Source organism: Natator depressus, chromosome 10, assembly GCF_965152275.1.
Source record: "Natator depressus isolate rNatDep1 chromosome 10, rNatDep2.hap1, whole genome shotgun sequence".
Classification (NCBI taxonomy): domain Eukaryota; kingdom Metazoa; phylum Chordata; order Testudines; family Cheloniidae; genus Natator; species Natator depressus.
Genome location: NC_134243.1, coordinates 71,021,415 through 71,047,632, shown reverse-complemented (window position 1 = coordinate 71,047,632; position 26,218 = coordinate 71,021,415). Strand labels below are relative to the sequence as shown.

The window sequence follows — 26,218 nt, the reverse complement described above, 5'->3', positions numbered from 1 at the left end:
CTGGTGAAGTCATGTGTGGTCGGTTTTGTGTCTCACAGTCTTTGCTTTGGTATAATGGGGGGGACGCTTTTCAAAGTCCCGTTTATGTCACACACCTTGTCTTCTTGTAAACTTTACAGGAGGAGTCTGCTGGTGCAACTAGGATTTAATGATGCTCCCTGAATTGTTGTTACCTCAGAATACAAAGCAATAGCAGGTTCTGATACCTAGTGTGATGCTGACGTCTGCCTCCAGGCGCAAGTGAATTACATCCGTACGCTGACTCTCTTAGCAATCATTTTAATTTCACTTGCAACCTGAGCCTGTTTTTCCTCCCTTTAGAGCCATTAAAGTACATGGCATTTGTGGCTCTGTGTTGTTGGGTGGACTCTGGCTCTCGTTGTGACTTACTAATCCTATTTAACAAATCCTTTTAGTTGTTTACCCGTGATACACTGCATCAGTGGTTTTCAACCTTTTTTCATTTGCAGACCCCTAACAAATTTCTAATGGAGGTGTAGACACCTTTGGAAATCTTAGACATAGTCTGTCGACCCCCAGGGGTCCGTGAACCATAAGTTGAAAACTATTGCACTGCATCATTATGAGGCATCTCCTTAAAGATATTATTGTTGCATCCTTCCTGTCTCCCTTTGGAGGAGCAGGAAAGTAACTGGGTGAAAACAATGCTGCCCTCTGCATTGGCCTGGTTTCTCTCAAAAATATTAATCAAAAGCAAATTGAAGTAGTGAGCCCATCAAGAAGTGCCAGTGATGGGCTTGAGATCCTCAGGTAAAAGATGCTCTATAATTGCAGTGTGTTCATTTCCAGCCATCTGCAACAATATTGTAAATTATTTGACCTACTGCAGTTAAGCCCACACCAGATTTGTAACAACAATAGCCAGAGATAAGTTCTACTTCTACTGCAGAAATGATTCTGTAAATAAATGAAACAAAGTACAAATGAACTTTAACTTTCCGGCTTTTGCTGCTGTGCACTCAGTGATATTTGCACAGTGAACAACTCCGACTTCTATAATAAAAGTGCCTGCTTTTTGGGACAGAATGTTTTCCAAGGTCTTGGAAAGATAAGAATTGAGAGTGTTCCAACATGCTTCTTAAACGTGCATTGCATGTGTTTAATGTAACCAGGAACAAACTGACTTTTCTGCTCAAAGCAGGGTTTATTTAAAACAAGGAAACAAAATACAATCCAAACCCCTCTTTTACATTTGAAAGCCAAATGGAATTTTTCTCCCCTTCTAGTTGTCTTGCTCTGCCCCATTTTTCAACATTAACCTTGTCATAGTATCAAGTTCTCTTGTGCTTCGTGGAATGTGGAGGTCTTATTGAATGTTACCTTGGAAAAGCAATAGCTGAATGATTTTGGGGGAGGAGGAGAGCAAGGGAATGCATAGTAGGATGCATTGCAGGAGTGAATTGTTCTTAGTTTGGAGTTTAGTATGAGAATTTTGAATACTTCGTTTTCCAAGTGAATGAGGAATATTAATATGTTGTTTCCATAATGGATGAGCATTTTTATAGAGGAAAAAAAATAAAATATATGGCATTGTTTTTCAAAGTATATTTCCAGATACTATAGAACACCAAGTGGAGGCTTTTCCCATACCCATTTAAACCAAACATATGAACAATCACTAGCAAGTATTAGTAAATAAACAATTTGCAAATGGATACTGTTCCCCCTCAGCTAATCAGCACTGGAGTTTTCCAATTGATTATGAACACCTTGATTTTTCAATAGCATTGTCTGGGCTCTTTTTCTAAATCTAAATAATACTTTTGAGGTCTTACACCAGTGTAGCACTTTTCATCTGTTAGATCTCTGAGCCCTTTACAAAGAGAAGGGGAAATAATACTGCTAATCTGATACTTCTAGTTATTGGTGTGTAAAATGCAACTAAAAATGTTGAACAACCATAAAAAGAGGAATTTGGAATGAAATGCCTTTTCACTTTCAAAATAATGTTGTAGTTTTAAATAAGCATTACTGTTTGGCAGTGTTTTAATGAAGGAAGTGTAACAACAAAATAAAAAACTCTCCTTGTAGCAGTCTCCTGGGCATAACCACCTCCCCTCCTCACAATCCCAACCTAGCTGCGAATATCCAACCAATGTCTAAAGAACCCCAGGCCTTGTGTGATTTATGGATGACTCCACTATAAACTGACCCTGTGCTGACATTGCCTCTGGATCAGGGTCCAGCTGGGAGTTAAAACATACAACACAGTACAACTGTGGTGACTTTTGTAAACTTAACCCCAGTGAAACCAATTCAACGATCTGTTGGGAATGGCGTCTTTCTTTGGTGTACATGGCTCCTCTTGCTCTTCGCTGAAAAGGGCAGTTCTTCACACCTGGGAGAAGAGAGCTGTGCAGCTAGGACAGGCTTGCCACCTATATTATTGAATTTGAAGAAGGTTTTCGCACAGATCAGCCTCACAGTGATGCTTTTTTTCATTTTGATGCTTTTTCTGTGTTAGGTGATACTGCTGATGGCAGTGCTGCTAAAACACTTCATTCTATGATGTTTACCCCTTAGCTCCTGATGGAATGGAAGTGGGGTATATTTGGCTAGGATCTAGCTTGTTTAACATCAAGTGGTGGTTGAGGGAAAGTAGCAACGGGTAGGGAAAAATGATGTGTAGTCTGTAAGATTTCTACTAGCTGCCTCAGTGATTAGTTGTCTGAGCTGTTGTGCAAGCCAGTATGTAATCTGAGATTCAGTTGCAGTTTTTTGTTGCATCATTAGACTTCCTCTTTCATTATTGGTTTAGGAACATTATATAGATCTTCTCATTAATGTAATTATGTTAAATACTACATCGCCTCAGTGACGTGTTGTTTTGAGCAGTCAAACAATTTAATTCTAAGGTTGCCTACTTGATGTTCAGTTCGGCAAATCTGGACAGATCAGCACCAGATTAAAAGCAGATATTTGTGAGGCATTAGAACACTAGAAAAGGCAGTCTGCGGCCCACTTTGGGAGCCTCTCTGGCTGCCAGCTCATTTCTGTGTGCTAAGCAGCATGGTCTAGTGGGTAGGGCACTGAACTGTGGGGTCAGGATCAGGGTTCTGTTCCCAACCCTCTGCCAGTGATCTGGTGTGAGACCTACGCAAGTAACTTCTCCTTTCTGTGCCTCCATTACCCTTCTTACAGTTCGTCTGTTTAATCTGTAAACTCTGTGACATAGGGACTCTTACTATATATAGGCAAAGTTCCGAGCACAATGAGGCCTCACTCTTGATTGAAGCCTCTAGGCATAGAAATGATAATTTGATGGGGGGAATTTGCTCTTTGGGGTTAAGAATCTCATATCCATATAAAATATGAACACTCTCACTGAGGCAGTATTTATTTCCTTCTTGTTTTATCCTGTACGGTTGAATCCATTTTAATGAATAGCTGATCTGGCTAAACTTTTGTTTCATACTCATCGCTGTGGTATCTGATGTTTTTAATTTTATATTTTAAAGTGATTTTTTTCTCTTCTTTCCCACATATTTTCTGTGTGTGTGTAATGGATTTGTTGTTGTTTTGTGGGAAAGTCAAGTTAAATAATTGAGTTCTATTTTAAGTACTTCTATGACCCCAATTACTGCTGTATTTGAGCACCTCACAATCTGTAATGTATTTATTTTCACAACATCCCTGTGAGGTAGGGAAGTGCTACTGTTCCCATTTTGCAAATGGGAACTGAGACACAGAGAGACTGTCCTGGTCTACACTGAAAAGTTACATCAGCGTAGCTACATCTCTCAGAGGCGTGAAAAACTTGCACCCCTGAGAGATGCCGTCTAATCCTTGGCATAGACAGTGCTAACTGGCCACCTAGCTACTGCCTCTCGGGGAGGTGGTTAATTATAGCTATGGGAGAACCTGTCCAGCCACTGTGGTAAGTGTCTACACTGAAATGCTACAGTCGTGTAGCTGCTCTAACCACTAGGACCATCTTTTCCCTGAATTTTGCATTTAGTTCTGAAGGAGGTGAGATTTTTGGGCATTCTGCCATCTCCATGAGAGAGTTCTACAGTCATAGGCCAGCTGCTGAGAAAGCTCAATCCCCTGTGCTTGTTACCCTCATCATTCTAGCTAGCTGTTCCACTGGAATATAGCTGCTGGCGAGTCATGGTTATATAGATAGAGGTAGAGCCTTGCGTACCTTCGGCAACCCATATAAAAACACTGAGGACAAAACCTTGGGATTGAAATGTTCCCCTTAGGAAGCTAACACAGAGAAAAGGGCATGAGGGTGATGGGCTCTAAATGCCCTGAATTGCAGGGCAGGTGGACTGCTGTATTATGGTCCATTTTGGATTTTTCTCCAGGGTCAGCTGCTTCTTTCCTAGGAATAATGAGTTGCAATACGTTTAGGTTCTGTTTACATTTACTTCTCTGCTCTGAAAAATACCACATCCAGTAGCAACAAAATCCTGTTGCCCAAGGACACCTGCTTATAGGAGTGAATCCATCCAAAGAATGCATGGTATTTGCCTTTCCCAAAGTGTTGTGCACTTGAAACTTTGCCTCTTGCAAGACCTCTTGTGAATATGTGTTCACAAGCTAGGGAGAGAAACTCATCCTTTTAGGATGGAGCATGGGCTGTCCATGTGTAAAATAAGGATTGAGATGCTCCATCAGCAGTGCCTCAGCCTGTGGGTTAGCAATGACAGTGTTCCTGTGGTGCTCAGTTTGCTGTTCTTTGCACTTCCTGCACATTTCCTGGTCTGTGGATGAGGGTTTATTTTGGGCTCTGGCCCATGTTAACAGAGGGGATAACTTGTTTGCATTATAGTCTGAATGTCGTCGTAGAAGAGACATCATCCTTTGTGTCATGTACTAACAGACAGCGGCTGTGCCCCCTGGAGGGGAAACGCTAGCACCAAGAAGGAGGATCCATGGTGTCATTAGTATGCTTTCTTTTGAGGAGAGGGTTGTAGGCTTGAGTCATTATAGCAATTTGATGTTGCTTGGAGTTATGTGCCAAAAAAAAATTATTAAAAATTAAAATACAGTTCTTCATCTGGAGATGGAAACTGGGTCTTGGTATGAACCTTATAACATTAGGACACATCATCAATCAGTATTTTTAAAATCCATAAAAAGTTCATAGAATACTCTTGCTGTCCCCCAAATACACTGAACATGGTGATGCAGACCCTGATATGGTTCTCCAAGAGCTTACTTTTTTTAACAAATAAAAATATTATTAATACTCATAGTACGAAGGTTGTGACACATTCCAGTAAAAGCAAGACTGGGTCTCTGGGTTCAATCCTGCTCTCATTAATATGTATTTCTGAATATTTTGGTTGTGCACAGAAATTGGGCCACATTTTCTAATTCGGTCTAAACAGTGGGACAAACTTCCAAAAGCCTTCCGTGAGCTGCTTTTATCTTCTGAAGGACCAGTAAAAGCTGAAGAGCATATTCTGTAACCAGAAAGGCTATGTATATATGTTATGGCAATGTATAAATATGTGCATGCAAATACAGCCATCAGCGAAGGGGGTAAAAATTCTGTTCAAAACCTTGTAGATGGGACAGCAGTTTGGGATGTAGCGAGGGCAGTCAACAGTTTCATTGGTTTAATTTGATACTAAATTGTAAAGCGGGGGTTGTTGTGGTTTTTGAAGGGAGTCATTGCTATAGGATTGGCCTAATTTGGGTGTCTTGGTCATTATGAGGTCCCAGCTGTAACAAACAGTTCAAAATAATCAATTGTTTATCTGTCAGAGTAGCAGCCATGTTAGTCTGTATCCGCAAAAAGAAAAGGAGGACTTGTGGCACCTTAGAGACTAACAAATTTATTTGAGCATAAGCTTTCGTGAGCTACAGCTCACTTCATCGGATGCATTCAGTGGAAAATACAGTGGGGAGATTTTATATACACAGAGAATATGAAACAGTGGCTGTTACCATACAGACTGTAACAAGAGTGATCAGGTAAGGTGAGCTATTACCAGCCGGAGAGAGAGAAAACCTTTTGTAGTGATAATCAAGGTGGGCCATTTCCAGCAGTTGACAGGAACGTGTGAGGAAAAGTGTGGGGGGGGAATAAACATGGGGAAATAGTTTTACTTTGTGTAATGACACATCCACTCCCAGTATTTATTCAAGCCTAATGTAATGGTGTCCAGTTTGCAAATTAATTCCAATTCAGCAGTCTCTCGTTGGAGTCTGTTTTTGAAGTTTTTTTGTTGAAGAATTGCAACTTTTAGGTCTGTAATCGAGTGACCAGATTGTTTATCTTGTAGCTCATTGGTGCCCAGTTTTTGTGCTCCATTTGGATTTGTTGAAAGCTTAATTATTACAATTAAAACAGATTCTGAGATATCTGTCAAAACCATTGAAGCTTGCAAAGCGGAAAGTACATAACACTTTTCAAAGGAAAAGAAAATAACCCGTATTTTAAAAAAGGAAATAACTTTAAAAATGTGGCTTCTGGCTTTGTTAATGTTTGTTTGTTTTTATTTTGTTTTAACTGAAGGATAAGCAAGCCTATGTTTCAGCTTACTGGACTCTTCAGGGGAAATCAGCAGGACACCTGTAAATCACTCGTTGGATCTTTCTGTCTTTGCCCTGAAATTGTTTGTAAGCATTTTATTTAACTGAGTATAAGTCACTTTTCTTAAGTCAGTGCTAAACGACATTGTTGTTCATTTTGCATCTAGAAGTACAGAGGTTGGTCCTTTGAAAGTGTAGTCCTTCTCTTGTAAAGGCAGTGTCTGAAGCTGTCTCACTCTAAGCAGTCAGGCTTTGGGGGACACACGTGGCCCACATTTCAGCACATGGTTTGTAACTCCCAACCCTGCCAAAGTGCAAACCTAATCCTGGCACTGGAATTGTATCTTTAAAATTGTGCAGACTCCCATCACCGCCTGCCAAAACTCAATCTCATCAATAATTCACCAGTGATATGGGCAGAGTATTCTCCAATCTTCTCAGTGTGAAAGGTTGCATTTAGACCTGAGTGACACAATGATCTGCCATCCAGTGATCATATTTTGCCAGATGGGACAAAGATATTTCTCAGATCAGAAATAGATTGTTTAGGTGATGAGCTGGTGGCAAACTGTGACTTCTGTTTAACTCTGTTTATTTCATTTTTACCAACACCACCATCACCTTGCTTGTCTGGTTGGTTCAGCTGTGTGTTCTGTCCCTCACATAGGTTGTAAACTCTCTGAGGCCATGATTGTCTTCTCTGATACTAACCCAGTGTCTAGCACAATAGGACCCTGATTGGGGTTTCTGTGCAACCCTAATAATAATTCACAGAGGGCTATATGAGAAGAGTTCTCCACTCTTGGAGACATCTCTAAATAGTGTGCCAATCCAAAAGCTTAAGGATAAATCCGCTTTATATTGGCTTAGGCTATTTGCCAAGATAGTAATCACAGTTGGTTTCATAGATGCTTTGACAGTCTCAGACTTCCTCATTCTTCTGTGTTATATATCACTGTAGGTGCTGTAAAATACCATAGTGCTGAGATATCAAGGTGAATGGCATCAAATAAATACTTTAGAAAGTAACCAGTGGTCAGTTAATACCTAATTGTGTTCAGATGCATTAAACTGGTGATTCTGAAGGTGAATACGGTTTGTTCAGTTCAGCATTGCAACTGTCTTATTGCTACATAATTTATCCTTCTTTGCTTGGCTTCTGTCTCTTTCACTGTGAAATTCTTCTGGATATAGTTCATGCTTTTTGAACGTATGGGCAAAGTTCACCTGTTGTGTCACTGAACTGACCTCATTTGGGCATCACACAAGGAATGAACTTGACCCAATGGTTTTATATCTTAGCTTCTTGTTTTTGTAGCTTCTAGATTCCTGAGTTTGTCCTTTCTCTGACCACAAGTGAAAGTTAGTTTCAGATTCTTACTGCCGTGTCTTATAGATGTTCTTTCCATGTCACACAACTGCTAAACAATTTAACATGAGTGACAGCTTCTCTTAAGAGAATCACAGGACTGGTATAGTAGAGGGTATTGCAGGTCAAAATCAATGGGCATTGTCAGAACTATGTGGGCGTTCCAGAGTTGCTTTATTATTTTTGGGTTTTGAGAAGATAACAGCTGAAAATCCACTAGATGGATTGAGGATTTTCTTTATTTTGACAAAGGAACGGCTTTTTACATACAGTGCTGTGACATTACAATTTGAGTGAATTTTTAGCATTATGTGAGAGAGTTTCAGTGTGGCTAAATCCTCTTCATGTCATATTTGAAAACTTCACCCTGAGTGATCAGCTGTATCCAATCAAACAACAAAACCACTATCTTCTAGACACCATCCTTTTTGAACCAAATGAGTATTAAGATGTGTGTTTCTTTATCTGGCAGGCTCTGCAAGTGGGCACCAGATAGAAATGCATGGTACTAGAAGTAACGCTCTTAGATGGTTAATTTCCACTTTAATGTCTATTGTATTGTCAACCAGGCGGGAAATTATTTCAAGGGTGGATTTCAGGGTTTTTTTTAAGCTCTCTTTGTGAACCATCTGGGTTTGCCAACAAAGAAACATGGAAAGAGGCTTACACTCTCCACAAGAGCTGGTTGAAAACTTTTGAATTTTGGAATTTCAATTACATTTTGAAGAAAGAAGACACTTTTTAAAAAAAAAATCAGCTCTGTTCTCTACCATTGTTCCCTGAGTATCTGTTATTTCCCATGGGTAGTAAAATGATACCATTTTCTATACAATAGAACCTTGCTAAACTGCACAAAAAGTCTCTTGACCTCTCAGCGAAGACTCAGTAAGAGACTGCATTGCAGCTTTTGCTCTTAATAAGTCTTCATTCATTTAATGAAATGTTCTACCGTGCAACATTATAATTAAAGCCATACTATAGTTGTGAGAATAACTGAACAAGGTATATTTTGTGGTGCATATCTTTGTTTTTTGCATTCTGTGTTCACTTGCTAATTCACACAGGATAAAGGGTTTCCCAGTCACTACTTCTACCACTACCACTGTCATTTTACTGATCATAAATGCACTTTTAATCCTGGGTCCCCTAAAGAATATTGTTTCAGTGTGAGGGAGAGCAGCTGCCTGTCTCTGTTCTCTCCTGGCCGGGAAGGCATTTGTAAGCAAAGACAGATGCTTCCCTTCCTTGGATAGCAGGAGATGACCTGTTGAGCTTTCTAGTTTCAGCTGACTTGTGTGTACACAGGAACTTTTCCTGCTGCGGTGACCAGGTGAGGGTCTGAGGTGCTTGACTGACTTTGTTTTAACTAATAAAATCTCCCCAGAGCATTAATAAACTGAACCAGTAACTGTACCTTCTCTCCTCTCACTGTTCTGAATTGTATGTTAAGAACCCAACTTCCCTATTTAGTTAAATTGTCCTCTTTCCATGTGCACTTAGTGGGACAGATTAATCCCTTTGGGTGCAGTATGGGAAGCAAGTCATGTCCTGGAGCAGGGTATTTGCCTGTGGAAAGGCACGCAGGAGTATGCTTTACATTCTAGCGGGGGTTCCACAGAGCCCTGATAGTGGAGGCTTTTCAGGACTCCTTCCAGCTAGCCTGGCCCTCCTCTGCCCCTTCTCCACTGGCCCTTCTTTACTAAGTGCCCTGGAGAGTGGGTCTTGCTGGCAGCATGTGCTTCTGCTCCAGAAGGATTTCCTCCTGAAACGAGTTTATTTAATCTTTGTAGGAGTTCCATTTAGAACAAGATGTATCTTTCACTTTAATATAATTGAACCATCAATGGAAAGGGGAGCTTTGCCGTCCTCATCTGCATGTCACTTGGAGGAGTAAAGGGTAAGAGCTGTTTTTTTCACTCCCATCTTCAGAATGTTACTACTTTTTGAAATGTGAAGCTCCACAGGTTAATGGAGACTTCCATTCTCCCTCCTGGACCAATCACTGGCTTGTATTCAAATTAGCTGCTTGTCCCACTTCAACTGTTTTCTCTCTCTCGCTTTTGTGTATGTAATTCTAAAAGTCCCTCGATGCCAGTGGTGCCTCAAATGATTCCAATTTTCTCTTTTCCAGGACCCGTATATTGCTTTCTGCTGCGATTCTCTGTGCTTGACTTGGAGGTTTTGAAAGAAGCTGCACGCTGCTGCATGCAGTTACAGTAAGGTTAAACACTTTTTATTGATTAGTGATGAATAAAAGTAGTTGAGATCACATGTTCTTGTGATGTTATCTCCCTGACTTGTCTGTCGATACCATAGGAAGATGTTGATATCAAAGCTCATTTCTTAGGTTGGTTTAACAGACCATTATTTTGCTACAATTAATTTTTTACAGTTGACTTGAAGTAGAAGTCAAACAACATAACTATCATACTGAACAACAACCAAACAGGTACAGATTTCATAAAGCTTTTGGAACAGAATGCAATATCAGCATTTTACATGGAGTATGGTGTATTATCTATCTCGCTATTAAGCTCACAGAGTTCCCCATTTGAAACAGTGTGAAATGCATTTCTCTCCCTCTCTCTCTCGGAGGTGGGGAATGTCGTGTAATTTAGCTCTGTCTCTGTAGATTTGCCATTTCCCCAGCTATTTTATTTCCAAGACCCCACATTACAGGGGTCATTTTGGATAATCAGCTGGACGCGAGTTCCCCGTATGACGTTGTGACCAAAAGAGCTAATGGAATACTGGGATGCATAAATAGGGGAATTTGAAGTAGAAGTAGAGAGGTTATTTTACCTCGTATTTGGAATTGGTGCAACTGTTGCTGGAATCCTGCGTCCATTTGTGTCCAAAGTTCAAGAAGGATGTTGATAAATTGGAGAGGGTTCAGAGAAGAGCCACAAGAATAATTAAAGGACTAGAAAACATGCCTTATAGTGGTAGACTCAAGGAGCTCAATCTATTTAGCTTAACAAAGAGAAGGTTAAGGGGTGACTTTTTTACAGTCTACAAGTATCTACCTTGGGAACAAATATTTAATGATGGGCTTTTCAGTCTAGCAGAGAAGGTATAACACGATCCAGTGGGTGGAAGTTGACGTTAGATAAATTCAGATTAGGAATAAGGTGTAAACTTTGGACAGAGAGAGTAAGGAACCATTGCAACAGTTTACGTAGGGGCTTGGTGAATTCTCCATCACTAACAAATTTTAAATCAAGATTGGGTGTTTTTCTAAAAGATCTGCTCTAGGAATTATTTTAGCAAAGTCCTATGGTCTGTGTTATACAGGAGGTCAGATTAGATTGTCACAATGGTCCATTCTGGCCTTAGAATTTATTGAGCAAAGACTGGATGAGCCATACGATGGCTTTTCTATTAGAGAGAAGTCTTGAATGTACCTTTGATAGTAGGAGAGGAAGCCTAGCAGCTTGTGAAATTCCCCTCTTGTGCTTGGTAGTTGCTCTGCAACAGCACAAACAGCCATGGTGTCAACTGGATCCATCTTATAAACTTCAGCAGACACCCTCCACTCCCAGGTAACATACCTCTCTCTTAAAGAGGTCACATTAAGAAGCTTTCAGCTTAATTCCATGTTTCTGTAATTGTAGTACTCCCCTTACATTCTCCATGTGTTCTTCAAAGGTACTGCTGTAAGTGTGTAATACATACCTCATCCCTAAGGTCCACAAGGCACTCTTCCGTACACCCTAGAAGGCAGCAGGTGCATTTGTTAACCCATTCATACAGGCCCCATGGAGTAATGAAGGGCATGATGTGATGGCTTTGGTCAGCCATGAAACTTTGATGGTGAGCCTTCACTTGATCCAAAAGGAAGAACCGGATTTACCTCCTAATCCGCTCAGAACATCATGGATTTGAGGGATGATTTCTGTCTGCTATGGTTTTTCCATTCAATGCACAATAGTCAATGTAGAATCTTAGACTACCATCCCTTTTCCAGACACGTACCACTGACGATGGATAGGATGACTGATTTTGTAACACAGCCCCGAGACACTGAGATGTAAGTCTTCTGTACGGGTTGCTGGTAATGTCATCTGCAGACTAGAGATCTATTCCATGTCTCTGTCATCTTTGGAAAAAGCTTTGGGCTCCTCTTTCAATGTCTGCTGGAGCATTTTCCTTCGCATTTCTGACAAATGGCTCAGGTTCACTGTTGGTTCAAACAGATCTGTCATCTCTTCCGCTTAGAGGCTGTTCTCTTTGCTGGCTTTAGTCCTTGGTGCTTGATATGACCATCTCTTTTTAAACACTGATGCCACCTGGAAAGGTTTTATCTGTTGAGTATCCATCCACTTAAATTTCAGATTTAATTTGCAGTAAACTTCCCAGCACAGTTCATCCTTTCAGCGTTACGTCATGTTCTGAAGCGTTACTCACAGGGATATTTATCCAGCAAGGTGATCTTTTAGGTATTTTGGCTAGCGAGTCTCATGTCTAAATCCTCAGGCCATTGAGCAGCAGCATCTGACTCAAATATGGCTATTAAACTTTCAGTATTCAGGCCTGTAAGAACCCAAAATGCTGCATCAGTGGCTGTTCCTTTGGGGATCACGTACTTCTTTCCCCCCACTTTAAGCATTCACAATTTGTCAGAATTGTTTATTTCTGATGAAGTTCACAAGAGTTGCTACTTTGGCCATGCCCAAATGAGGAAATAGATGTTTCATATTGTAATAAAGCTAAGTGCTTGTGCCTCATCAGGTAAATTGCAGCAGTGGTATTAGAAGAGATAGTCAATAACACTGTGGCCAGTTTTTGTGGACTGGCCAGCACAGGAACAGTCAAGATGTTGTCATCTTTGCTTAATTGGAACTGGACTTCAATCCATCCTTCTTAAGGGATTTGAGTTCCATGGGCAGCTTTAAGATCAAGCCCATCTTCTATTTCCAGTAACTCTTCAAGCTTCCTAAGGCGTGTCCTTGGGAGATTATCTTCCACCCACTGGCTCAAGAAGACTATGCACACCTGTGTCCTAGTGTCTCATTGTTTTCGCTTTATTGAGGAAACACCACACCAAACATCTCTTTCCAACTGAGCTAGTCACTCTGGTTTGCTGTTCGGGCATTAGATGACAGACATGATTCACTCCTGGTAAATCAGACACAGGGCTCTCAGCTTTGTCTCTGCTCTCTTGTGATTTTCCTGCCTGATGCTGAAGCTGACTTTGGGACTCTGAAGTTCCACCAGTCACTCCTGGTTTTGTAGGGGTGACCCTCTGCCAGTTCCTCACGTGATCCTCTGTGCATGGCATCCCGACTGGTAGTGTTCTCCACTCCCACATCTGAAACAGTGGTTATAAGTACTGCCTCTGCCAGACTGCCTGCAGCTAACACACACATTCTCTTTTCTGGCATTACCTGTCGGAAGGTGTCCTCATCCTGATATCGCTGCTTTAGTCTTATGTCTGGACAGCTTGTCTTAATATGTGAACTTGGCTTTCATGTATTTAATTTAATCAATACAGGCCTTTTGTTCCCTAGCTTCATCAGTGGGTTACCTTTAGAGATTTCTTTTCCCGTAGATGGAGGTGCTGCTTCCTGCTCCAGTCCCTGTTGTGTAGACTGTGATTTCACAGAAGTACGTTAACTGCCTTCGTATGGGTTCCTCAGTTTCTTTCTTTTTTTTTTTTTTACCTCCTCACTTTCAGCACTGTTGGTTTCGCTAATAGGGTCTCATCTGCATCCTGGTTATCTTTTTTAAAATAGGGGTGAATCGCTATTCGCATGTTGCTCTGAGATCCTGTCAGGACTGAGTGGAGGAACATGCGTGTGTGAGGCGAGGATCGTACCATAGGTTAGAGTCAGTGTCAAGACTTCTGACTAGGAAATCCTGCAGTCACTCTTTTAGCTCTCGTGGGTGTGGTGCTCTTGAGAGCTGCTGGTAAAGTTCAGTTGTATTTTTTCCCTTATAATAGGACCGTGGGGTCAGTTTTCCCCTCCTGAGGCTCAGTTCTGGGCATTCTGCTCTGATTAGAGCCTCCATGATCTATCTGTATTTTCAAGGTACCCCTTTTGAATCCCACTTTCAATCTTCCAGAATTGAATACAGAATGCCAGAATACTAAAACTTAATCTGTCCTTTTAGATGGGGGTTGCCAATCTGTCCTGCTATTTTAAATTATTATTTTTTTAAATTGGTTCTGTTTTCTGGAGTGGGGATCATTCTGTCCTGCTATTTTAAATTATTATTTTTTTTAAATTGGTCCTGTTTTCGGGAGTGGAGATCATTTTCTACTCCTACTCTGTCTAGCCTGTTTACTGTGTGCAGTGTTTCAGATTTTCCATGGACCTACCCAAGAAAACTAGTGCTTTGGACACAGCATATGTAACAATTTTTGGCCCAGATCCTTTGGCACAACTGAATGTTAGCAGCAGCTGAATGGATTAATCATAAGCTGCTGTTAGTCTGCAAAGACGAGCATTTACTATTGTAATTATTTTGATTTAACTTTTCTTTTGCACAGTTGAGGAACTGGGGAATGATACGTATTTTAACCCTTGATAGCACTTAGAGTAGGAAATGAATCCTTATTTGGCTAGATTAGAAATGACACCTAATTGAACAGGAAAAAAATGAAGATATGTATGGCTAAGAACCTTGCTTCATGGTTCTTCCTGAACCCCAACCATCCTAATGTATCCTTGCACATATGAAGGAGAATGGCTATGTCTTTATCACATAAACCAATCAGAGAAACAATATGGAAAGGATGAGAGTAGATCACCTGTGAATACCCAGTAGTTTTGTATTCATGAGGAAGAAATATCTGATCTTTTTCAGATGCTAATATAGTGAACTCCTTGAGGTGCTTTAGAAGATTATTTTTTCTGGGGCATAACAAGCCTGGATTTTGGGCAGTGTTCATTGTTCTGAAGCATCTGTGACTCTCTTCCTGAGAGAGTGACTCAGCAAGGGAAAAATGTGGCTTCCTTATATGGGAAGATGGCAGCAGACTGATCTCCAGAGAACCAGTGGATAGGCAGTGGAAAACTGCTCACCTAATAAAAAGAAAAGGAGTAATTGTGGCACCTTAGAGACTAACAGGTGCCACAATTACTCCTTTTCTTTTTGTGGATACAGATTAACACGGCTGCTACTCTGAAACCTGCTCACCTAATGCCTTTCTGGAAAACCTGACTTTTGGGTGTGTCTTCTATGCAGAATCTGTAGACAGCTAAACTTGTTACCCAGTAACCATATCCTTTAGATCATGCCGCTTCCTTTTTGGCTCGTGGACCAGGGCAAAACTGTACATATGAGTAAAAGGTTTTAAAATAACTTCCTTGCAGGGTGGATAACTATTTGATTAAAAAAATTCAAAAAAGATTATTTTTATTTAAATTGGCTTTTTAAATTGGTTTTAAATTAGTTTTTTAAAAATAAACCTGTTTGAAATTGACAACCTATATTAAGGTGCAAACTTAGAATCTATTAAAATAATTTAAATACAAAAATTAATATGAAACAATACATATTTGCTGCCAAATTTTACAGGTCAGAGCACCGAACTGGTGGAATTAACCAGTTAAGCTTCTGGAACCAGAGTTTGTTCAAGTGCTAAACTAGCTTCTGACTGCGGTAACCTCTTCTGCAGGTGCAGAGGGAATGTTTTCTTCATTTCAGTTGAATAAACTGGTTCAGTTCCCATACTATTCATTCAAAGTTAAAGCAATTGAAAAAGCAGGAAGGCTAGTTTTCCTCTTCCAGTCTGTGAATAAAAATGAAGTTGGGAGAGGATGAGATCTACCAGTCCTAAAATCTTGAAGAACCTGGAGACCAGAAACAATTCAGTTCATTATCTACTGATGTTTTGTTAAATAAGTCAGTTAGTTTTTAATCAAAATATTTTGATTAAATGTTTTTATATATCCAAACAGCATTTTAATTATTTTTATGATATAAAACTATTTTAATTGATTTGAATTTGTATCCAAATAGAACTTGAAACAAATCACAAGTAAAAAATGAATAGTCATTCAGTAAATAAGAAATGCATCATTCACCATTTTCTAACATAATAAAAATGTAAAAGATAAGAATCTGAATATATGTAAATTAATGTATGTAATTGCTTAAATAACCGTGTATAGATACGGTGTACCCTCCCCATTAGCAAAAAGAAGTACCAAATTTAGTGTAAAAGATATACTACATTTAGTTGCAAATCAACATGTTTTAATGGTTAATAACCAATGAGAGTCACCCTGGTTTTGGGATAACAACTAAAAAGTAAAAATGCAAAACAATTAAAGCTGAGAATTTAAATCTAGGTCTCTTGCTTGCTCCTTTAAATCATGATTAAAATTGGTGATTTAAATCAATCCAAGTTCCTTTATTCATAACTTGGTAATTTGTTAATGACGTTTACCTTTATGAACTTGCATGGACCGTTTAAAATAACCATATAACTGTAAGGCTGACACCAACCCCGCTCCCCAGATTAATTGTACATTGTACTATAGGTGCACAAGTTTGCTGGGTTGCATGCTGCTTCATGACAAGGGCTCCTCAACATTTTACGCTTGTCTGTTGTGATCCCAGATCGCAAAGTAATTGGGGTGTGGAAGGAGGGGAACCTTTGGGTACCTTATGGTATTTCTTTCCTAAGGGATCAGTTTGTTGCTAAGATTACTATTGAGGAGAACAATTCCAGGCTCTGAGAATAAATGTTTGCCAAGCTCACCCTGTCAAGGTGTAATCCTGATGCAGAATAGCATTGATCCCATAAATTGGAGGCAAAGCTAACTTCTCTGGGGTGGGGAATAGGGTAGGATCTGAGCTTTATAGGATCTACGTGGTCTGATCCTTGTCATGCCCTGCTTTGTGTCTATTTCCACTCACAGGAGGGATATTCTGTTTTGGATTTCATATACTTCAGATATGTGACATAACTGCATTCCTGGAGCAGCATTAGAGCTTGAGCTGTTGCTTTCTGGACACCTGGAGAGATTTCAGTATATTGTCCAGAAATGGGTATGGATGGGTGACATGCTTTTAAGACCATGCCACAATAAAGATGTCCCTGCAAAAAAAAGTGTTTGCTATGGTTGCTTGGTTAAATGAGATGTAGGCCCCATAATCTCTTCAGATGTGCTTTCCATTTTCCCTATCTATGTGGTCTTTCAGTAAGAAATGTGTCATTTTATCAGGACATTCCAGTTCTAATGTAACCAGCCTCCCCTCCCCCCAATCCCAAAGGGTCAGGACTGTATCCGGTTTCCAGTTAGAAGGCAGGTAATATACTTTTGCCATATTTCCTTTTTTATTTGGCTGGATGTCCTACATTGTTATCCTCCTTCTACCTGCAGTATCAAGTAAATCAGAGAATAGTGGGGCAAATTCCTTCCTGGATATCCTGATCCTAATTTTTATGCTGTGATGTAGAGTGTGTTTCTATTTGGATGATGAGTGGAATGTTTTGTACTTTTTCAGATTTCTTTGATTCTTTGTTTCTTGATCTTTTGGTGAGGAAGTACTGGCTTTTCAATTTGTATTTGTGAGTGGAGCTCCTTATAGAGGATTTAAGGTTGGTGCAAACTAGCTTTAATTCCTCTTCTGCCTCTGAAAAGAAGATGCCTTACAGATAACATGGAGGCATGTCTTTAAATCTACTCACTTGTTTGCCACACAAATCCCAGAAGATGCCTGTTAGGGGCTGCAAGAAATTTGGCAGAACTTGCTTTAAGGGGAGTTGGTCTTAGAGATATGGAGGGTTTGACACTTACCCTGGGGAAAGATCACAGTTGCTGCATTCCTGGTCAAGTTCCAACCTTCCAGGTACCTGTAACAAAAGCTTTTTGCGAAAGAGTCTCTACCACTTATCTGTGTGAGCATATTTCCTTGGCTTTCCAGGGGTCTGTGGACTGACAACAATTTTGCAATAGAGGAGCATTACAGATGGAGGATTTCTCTCTTTTGAGGCCGGGGATGGTTTTGAGTTGTGAAGTAGTGCGGGAGTGGACCTAAAAGAAGTATTCCAAAGAGAGAACCTTAGAAGGTTCCTGAGTAAGGTTTACTCCTGTGGCAAAGGCCAAACCTTACCTGAATGCTCGCTCTGTTCACAAATACTGAAAAAAATAAGGGAATTTAAATTTTGGAGAGTGGGGGGATTCTGCAAGGAGAATGACTGGGAGTCAAAAGGAACGGGCATGGCCTTCTCGAAATGTTTCTGCTGCCTCCAGATTCTGCAGCAAGAAAGGAGATGCTCACAGAAGTTAGGGACTCAGAGTTAGTGGAGTTATCTGGAACTAGAAATAAGTGGGGGAAGGGTGGGGGAAGCGAGGCTTCTCTGAGCTCCTAGAGAGAATCTGGAGTCAATACCAAATTTTAAGACGTCTGCCTTAGCTGCAAATGCAAAATTGGTGTATTTATTTGTCGGACTACATATTTCCATGCATGTGTTGCTTGGCTAATTACCTGATTTGCACATATGCATACCAGTAAACACATACAAATGATTATCCTTGTCAAATTATGATGCTGTTTCTGAGGCATATGTGGTACTTCATGCGAGTCTGACGTGCAAAGCAACATTTCTGAGGTTCCACTCCAAATGTATTGTTCATTCTCAGCTTGAAGTGAATGAGGGAGGGAGGAAGTAGGGAGTGGGGCTAGGGTTGCCAACTTTCTAATTGCAGAAAACTGAACACCCTTGCCCCACCCCTTGCCTGAGGCCCCACCCCTTCTTCAAGGCCCTGCTCACTCCATCCCCCTCCCTCCATCGCTTGCTCTCCCCTACCCTCATTCACTTGCTCATTTTCACCAGGCTGGGGCAGGGGGTTGGGGTACAGGAGGGGGTGAGGGCTCTGATGAGGGTGGGGCCAGGGATGAGGGGTTTGGGGTGCAGGAGGGGGCTCTGGGCTAGGGCGAAGGGATTCAGAGTGCGGGAGGGGGATCTGGGCTGGGGCAGGGGGTTCGGGGTGAAGGCTCCATGTGGTGCTGACCTCAGGCAGCCCCAGCATTTCCCAGGGACGGAGGAGGTCCACATGGCTCCTGGGAAGTTGCAACATGTCTCTCCGGCTCCTAGGTGGGGGGGCAGCCAGGGGGCTCAGCGTGCTGTCCCCGCCTACAGGCTCCAACCATACAGCTCCCATTGGCCGTGGTTCCCGGACAATGGGAGCTGGGGAGCCGGCACTCAGGGCGGCACCTGTGGGTGTGGGAGGTGTTTTGGTTTTTTTCATTCAGTGTTGTAAGCCATAAAACATAACAGTGAAACCCAAATGCTAGTACTGCTGAATGCACATGCTTACAATACCACACAAGTCAGAGTCTGCACAGGAGCAAGACTGAGCTGGAATCATACTGAGCCACCTGGTGTGGCCTGGGATCATGGAATCCGTAGGTCAAGAAATCCCACTGCTTGCAAGATTTTGCATGCACTCCTCTGTTAATGACAGCTTTCCAGCTGAAAGTGATCTTTGTCCCTCTTCTTTTATCTGCACAAAATGTCTGTGGATTGCATTTAGCAAAATACTCCACAAGGTATTTTTTTTCCACCAAAAAGGATCAGCAGATAATAAAGACTACACAATAAACACAGGATTCATCTAAATGTTCAAAAATGTCTAGTGATTATGGTTGCCTCAGTTTTTTGGATACCACACTTAAGACACCTTGTAAACAGCCTGATTATTCAGAAAGTTCTGCGTTACTTACCCCTTAAAAATTGGGGCCCTTTACGAAGTCTCAAGTTGGGCACCCAAAAATTACTAGTCACTCTTGCAATTTTAGGACAACTATCCTTGCACAGTTTTCAGGAGTTTGATGCCAAAAAGCAAATTTTGTTTAAAAAAATCAAAGTTTAAATCTTTACCCAAACTCTTCAGCTGATTAGACTGGCTGCTGAAGCCTTCCAAAAATGGAATTTCAGCCTGTGGATAGCTGCCTTGCACATATGGGGAAGAAACAACAGCTGCCCCAGAACCTGTTGGAAGATTTAATTTGAACGCTTGCACAAACATGCTTTCATAGGCACATAGTCTCGTTTGCTGCACTTGCTGGGGGACCCTTCCATTCGTTTAGTTAACGGCTAAATATTAACTTCATAGCTGAATCCCTAATGTAAACCAAAAAACTCTGTCTGACATTATTTCTGTTTTGTCTTTAATGGCATCATAGCTCCTCAGTTGTTGGTTGGTGCATTCTGCAAATAGATGTTACATAGATTCTACATAGGCCAACTCTTGGTGATTGACATTTGTGTTAGTATGCACTAAGATAACGTTAGGAAAATATTTATTTTTAAAAGCATTTACCATCAGTGATGGTGGATATTTAGAAATAAAAACAGGCAGGTGAGGGACTAGATAATAGCTTGATGCAAGTGAGTCCATCTGTAGTAGATGATGGTGATGTAAAACATTAAGTATGCTCATACCGAGCCAGTGATCCTGCACACCCCTCCTCGTTCCATACAGTGTACATTAAAAGAAGCTCGTCTTTGTGTTACACAAATAGATTCCGGACGTGAGAAAGAGGCTTATGGCAAGAGGATGAGATCAGTTGGTATAATTAGAGCCAGCTGATAATCCTTTTACTCTCTCTCATTTCAACATTTACAGTACTTCTGTTTATTTGAAATGGGGCACGTGGGCTCTAGAGCAGTGCGTGTTTGGATTCTGGATCTTTAATACTGTGTTTCTTTACAGGGAGTAGAGATGGATGGGTGGGGATGGCAGAGAAGCATCCAGTCAACCATTTTAAAGAGAGGGGCTGCTGCCACTTTCCTTTCCCAAGTGTGGGGAGTATTGTTGGCTTTATTAACCGCGGTCGCTGTTTGATCTCACTCCAGCATTTTGACTGGGAAGTGAGTAATCAGTTGACAATTTTAGCAATTTTGAACAGGAATGTTGCAGAAAGAAGAATTTAAAAATGGGGCAGGGAAAGATACTTTTTAGGATGTTACTTGTAGTAGCAGTGTTGCTATTGGTTTTTCATGGTTGTATTTTTGTCGCATGCTCAGTTGTCTCCTGAACATCCTAAGAATGAACTTAAGCCTCATTAGCTTTTCTTCAGCCCTGTCTTAGGTACTGGGAAGTTCCTCACTGTCTGTGCGCTTCCTGTATCTGCTGTGGCTACGCTGTGCCGCAGCGTGGACTATGGGGGCATGAATTGCAGAATTCATCAAAGGTGGTTGTCGGCAGGATCCACATGGGGCAATTTGAGCACAACACTCAGCAATTCACACTCGCATCATCCACCCTGCCACACAGTGTCCACAAGCTCTGTTACCTGCTGAACTAGGCACTAATGAAAGAGGAACACTGATTGGTGCCCATCCCCAGACAAACTTACTCAGTCCAACAGAACTGGCAGAAGTACTTGGAAGGAGAGCAGGGGGTATGCACCTACCTCCTAGTTCAAAGTGATTAGCTTGGTTTTCAGTAGCCAGGCAGACTCAGAAGTTGAGGGTTTTCCCACTTTAGTCATACAGCAGAGGTGGCCAAACTTACTGACCCTCCGAGGTGCATACGATAATCTTCAGAAGTTCAGGAGCCAGGAGTGCCTGCCGGGGCTCGGGGCTTCAGACCTGTGGAGCGCACCTGCCAGGATTCCTGCCCTGTAGTGGGGCTAGAGAATTCTGCCCTAGTCCTAGCAGGTGCCTCCTGTGGGGCAGAAGTGCCAAGCCCTAGCAGGTGCCTCCTTCAGGGCATTAGTGCCGAGACCCCCCTCTCCGTTGGGCAGAAGTCCCTAGCCCCACCACCCCGCCGCAGGGCAGAAGCCCTGAGCTGCCCCTCCCACCCCCCAGTGTGGTAGTTGATGGGTGGCGTGGGGTGGGGCTCTGCGAGCTGCACTTCCATTGTAAAAGAGCTGCATGTGGCTTGCAAGCTGCAGTTTGGCCACCCCTGTCATATAGCTTGTTTCCTGCATCGGCATAATGGACTAAATATTCACCTCCGTACCATGGCAATGGGGTTTTTGACAGCATGGCAATCGCTCACTGAAGTGTCCTCAAATGTAGATTAAAAGAAGGGACTGAGGAATATACCAAAGGCCACAGGTGACTGTGTTACTTTGGCTGTGCCATTCCATACACAAAGCCCAGAAAGGAAGGATAGTCCAGTGGTTAGGGTGCTAGCCAGGAACTCTGGAGACCTAAGTTCGATTCTCTGCTCCTCCTGGCTTTGGGCCAGTCATTTAGTCTCTCTGTGCCTCAATTCCCTATCTGTAAAGTGGGTATAATAGCTCTGGCCTACCTCACAGGGGTGTTGTGAGGATGGCATTAATAGGGAATGTACGGTGCATTCTGAAGAATTCCACCCCAGAGAGGTATCACCCAGAAGATACCAGTGCACCAGCCTTCTCAGTGATTGCCCTTCAAAGACTCAGACTGAAACAGCTGTTTACCCTTCCTGAAGAACCCCAAGACCCCCTTCTAGATGGTGGTGTGATGGGGACTTCCCCCATATCACAGCACCAGGTAAGGGAGACATAGCATGGGATCTGTAGCAGCAGGAAGGAGTAGAGTGAGTTTCATATAGCGCTCACCGCCTTGCCGCCCCCCCCCCCCCAGTTTCCTATAGAGTTGCACTGTCTTGGGGGTGAACTGGAAACTTGGGGATGCACAACCCATGGACTAGAATCAGCTGATAACGTTGATTGAAACTTGGGTGAACTGAAACTGGTTGGTTCTGCACAGGTCTGCGCTTCAATGGGGGCACTTATGAAAGATCCAGTGAAACTATATCAGATTTCAATCTAACAAAGCAATTTCGGTTCCCAGTTCCAGGGGCGTGAAATAATTAATATGAAGCAAAGCAAGTTAATCTGTATCCAGAGCATTTTATTTAATCATCAGTCAATGAAATCAGTGACACACCGTTGGCTTTCATCACCCATTGGTTTTTTTCCCCCCCCTTTGGTGTGGTGCAATGAGCAGGATAACCTGATCTTTTTAAGATTGTTGCCATAGCAACCCCTTGGGTCCCACTGCGGGGCTGTTGTGCCTAAAGGCCGAGGCTCTGAGGATTCTGAAAAAATTCAGGAAGCAGAGTTTTGTTTTTAAAGCCATTTTCAAGTTAACTGTTTGGACGTTTTTTTTTCCCACAGACCTGGAAAAAAGGCAAGTCCATCAATTTTACCATCTCCATTCTTTTTATGCTTGTAATTTTAAATGTCTGTTTTACACTCAAATGTGGCTTTGTATTGTCCTAACTCTGTTCCTTTTAGAAGCCAGTGAAAGTAGTAGTAGGCCCGGACTGAGTGCTTTTGAAAATCCCAACAAAATCTTCAAAACATGAATCTACTCTCATGGCAGAAAGAATCTCCTGTCTGCTGCCGCTGAATGAACGTCCCCGTGTTTGCATTCTAGTGGCAGCATGCGGTTCTGTTTTGCTTGAGACCGGATACAGCTGGGAAGCAAACATCACCTAAGGAAATGCTACATATGAAACTTTTTTTTTTAAGTGATAATTTTAGCAGGAAACTGTAAACCACAGCAGGTTGTTTAAATATTGAAATTCACAAACACATCTTAAAGAAAAAATAAAAAGTTCTGTACTTTGCAACTCATGCTTGTTGTTATCTGCATGCTGCATTATTATAGCTGACAGTGTTCTGCCATGTTATTTTTCAAGTGCCAGTCTTAGTCCCCTCTCCCTCAGCTCTTTACCACTGTGGTCAATGACTTTTAATGGTGGTGACACGTCCTTCATGTGTTCACAAAAATCTTCTCTGGTCATACTTTTTTTTTTTTACCACAACGTCTGTCCTCCAACATCCTGTCCCCAACCAGGAAGGTTCAAGTGCCCATAATGGACAATTCTGTATTAACATGGCTGGAGGAGGTGGGTGGGGGAGAGTCTTCCTAACCTCTTGCAGTTTGTGGTTGGCTTATGTCTCGAAGCATGTGGGTTGATCTTCGAGATAGATGTTTATCCTGAACTCGTATAAATTGAGCTCTCTTCTTATTCATAGAAACATCTAAGCCTTTTTAGGAAAGTTATGAAACTTTTTGCCTTATAGCAGGGATTGGCAACCTTTGGCATGTGGCCTGCCAGGGTAAGCCCCCTGGCGGGCTGGGCCTGTTTGTTTACCTGCCATGTCTGCAGGTTCGGCCGATCACAGCTTCCACTAGCTGTGGTTCGCCGCTCCAGGCCACTGGGGGCTGCAGGAAGTGGTGGCCAGTACATCCCTCGGCCCCGCACCACTTCCTGCAGTCCCCAGTGGCCTGGAGCGGCGAACTGCTGCCAGTGGGAGCTGCGATCGGCTGAACCTGTGGACGCGGCTGGTAAACAAACCGGCCCGGCCTGCCATGGGGCTTACCCACATGCCGCATGCCAAAGGTTGCCGATCCCTGCCTTATAGTATATTTTGGCAGAGTGTCCTACAGGATTAACTGTGTGTAAAGCATTTCTGTTGTTTACTTTGTTCTCTTCTCATTTAATTAATTTTTGTTCCCTTTATTACATGAGTGAAGAAATAGTACCTGATTGAGTTTCTCCATGCACATATTGATCATTTCTGTCGTTATGTCTCTTTTCTAAAGTAAATGGTACTGTTTTTTTAATCTCCTCTCACATGGTAATCCAGTAGAGGGCATTGAGGTACACCTAGTCCGGTTCATTACATTATCATGTATTTGTGCTATTTATTGAATATGGGTGACTTTCAAAGCACAGAGGGGTCAACCCAAAGCCTAAAGACCAGCTAAATCCCTCCTAAACCCAGTCCCATGCTGTGAAAATAAATTGACTTTCAGAATTAAGGCAAAGATGGACATTGGCTTTTGCGCTGTATCCTCTCTTCTTTGGGAACCTAGAGTTTGGATCTGCTGGAATCTCAAGTTAACTTCTATTTGATTAGTATTTTGCTTTTAAGTCTAGGGTTACTACAAAGATTTTTTTTTTCTGTTTTCCATCACCGCATTAAATAAGTTGAATTTTCTTACCTTAGTTTTGAACAGCATCATGCACAGCTCAAAAGGAAAGGAGACAAAACTCCAACTTATTTCTCATGACACTGAGGTTTATTTAGAAGAACTACAATAAATAATCATGAAATGAATATTGATGGTACAATTTTCTGAAAAGGGAAGCATCAAATTGCTGATCTGTTGTCCTGCTTGTGAACCCACACTCTTCCTGTCCTCCACTCTTGTCCTATGTCTTGTCTTTTTTTATCTTGGGTACTTTAGAGCTTAAGTACTTTGGAGCAAGGAACCTGTCTTACCAATGTTTGTAATTAAGCGTAGATTGACAGAGTTTTATTATAGTGTGGGAGTGCCCTCAGGGCCATTTTCTATATTTGATGAATGAGGAGTGTGTGTTTTTTGGAAGCATAATTCCTTTTTTGTAATGTGGGTAATGCAAAAATCGAATCATGCCAGCTAGTCAAGGTAGATAGATTTGCTCCCACCCAATACATTTTTTGGCTACATTTAAGAATTTAGAGAGGATCTAATCCAGTGCTCATTCAAGTCAATAGAAGGACTCCCATTGGCTTCAGTGGATATTTGTCAGATCCAAGGAGCCCCAGATTTCTGTTCTTTTAATCCCTGAATTTGTTTAAACTTTTCTTGGAGGGTTATAGGCTATTTGCCTAAGGCTGATGATCTGAGAATTGCTGTGGGCATTTTGCTGTGGAATACTTTACTTGGGTGTTTTAAGCGTGTTATCCAAAATCTCTCTGTCTGTGACTTCACATGTGTCAGGTAGTCTGCACAGGTAGAGCAATTCTAATTGAGAAGAAAGAATTCGTAGGTTATACTACCCTTTGAAATGTTGTTTGTATAATCTTGTGAAGCAACGTAAGGCCCAACCCTGGTAAGGCATGCCAGCCAATTCCCATGGTCGCCCATATCTGTTTCCCATTTTCCAGACCAGTTATTTGTAAATCTCCCAACTTTGCGTCGTATTGAAATAACCCTTCAATTCCTTCTTCAACTGCCAGCTTTGTGCCTTCGTGAGGCATGCATGTGTTGCCCCTTACATCTTGAACTCTCTCCTGTCCTCTCTCCATTCGTACCCATGTTCTAAAACTCTTTCCAGGAGGCCTACAAAACCTCCCTCTGGATTCTCTTGTGTGCCTGATCTTTGTCCCTTTAGACCATGAGCATCTTATACCAGCAACTGTCTTGTATATCACTGAGTATACTGTTTAGAGCTTAACAAATACTGAATAGTGTTAACCAAAAAAAAGTAAATAGAAAATCTATGCCGAACTTCCAAGTGTTTATATCCAACTTCGTCTTTTTATGAGCCAGCAAAGTTTGACGCTGGATACACCTGAAGTATCCCCTCATTTAGCGCATAGTGTTCACAAGCCCTTGGAGCGGGTGGTTCTGAGTATATGTTCAAATACCCGCATTCC

The 26,218-nt window shown here is 41.7% G+C and overlaps 1 protein-coding gene across 1 annotated transcript in view; it reads left to right on the top strand.

Moving 5' to 3' along the window:
- Window positions 1–26,218, top strand: part of LOC141995350 (A-kinase anchor protein 13-like) — a 150,600-nt gene that overhangs the window by 52,788 nt on the left and 71,594 nt on the right. The window contains exons 3-4 of the mRNA XM_074966494.1: window positions 9,670–9,776; window positions 10,011–10,095. Coding sequence (XP_074822595.1) covers window positions 9,755–9,776; window positions 10,011–10,095 — 107 coding nt within the window. The 5' untranslated portion in view covers window positions 9,670–9,754. The remainder of the gene's footprint in view (window positions 1–9,669; window positions 9,777–10,010; window positions 10,096–26,218) is intronic.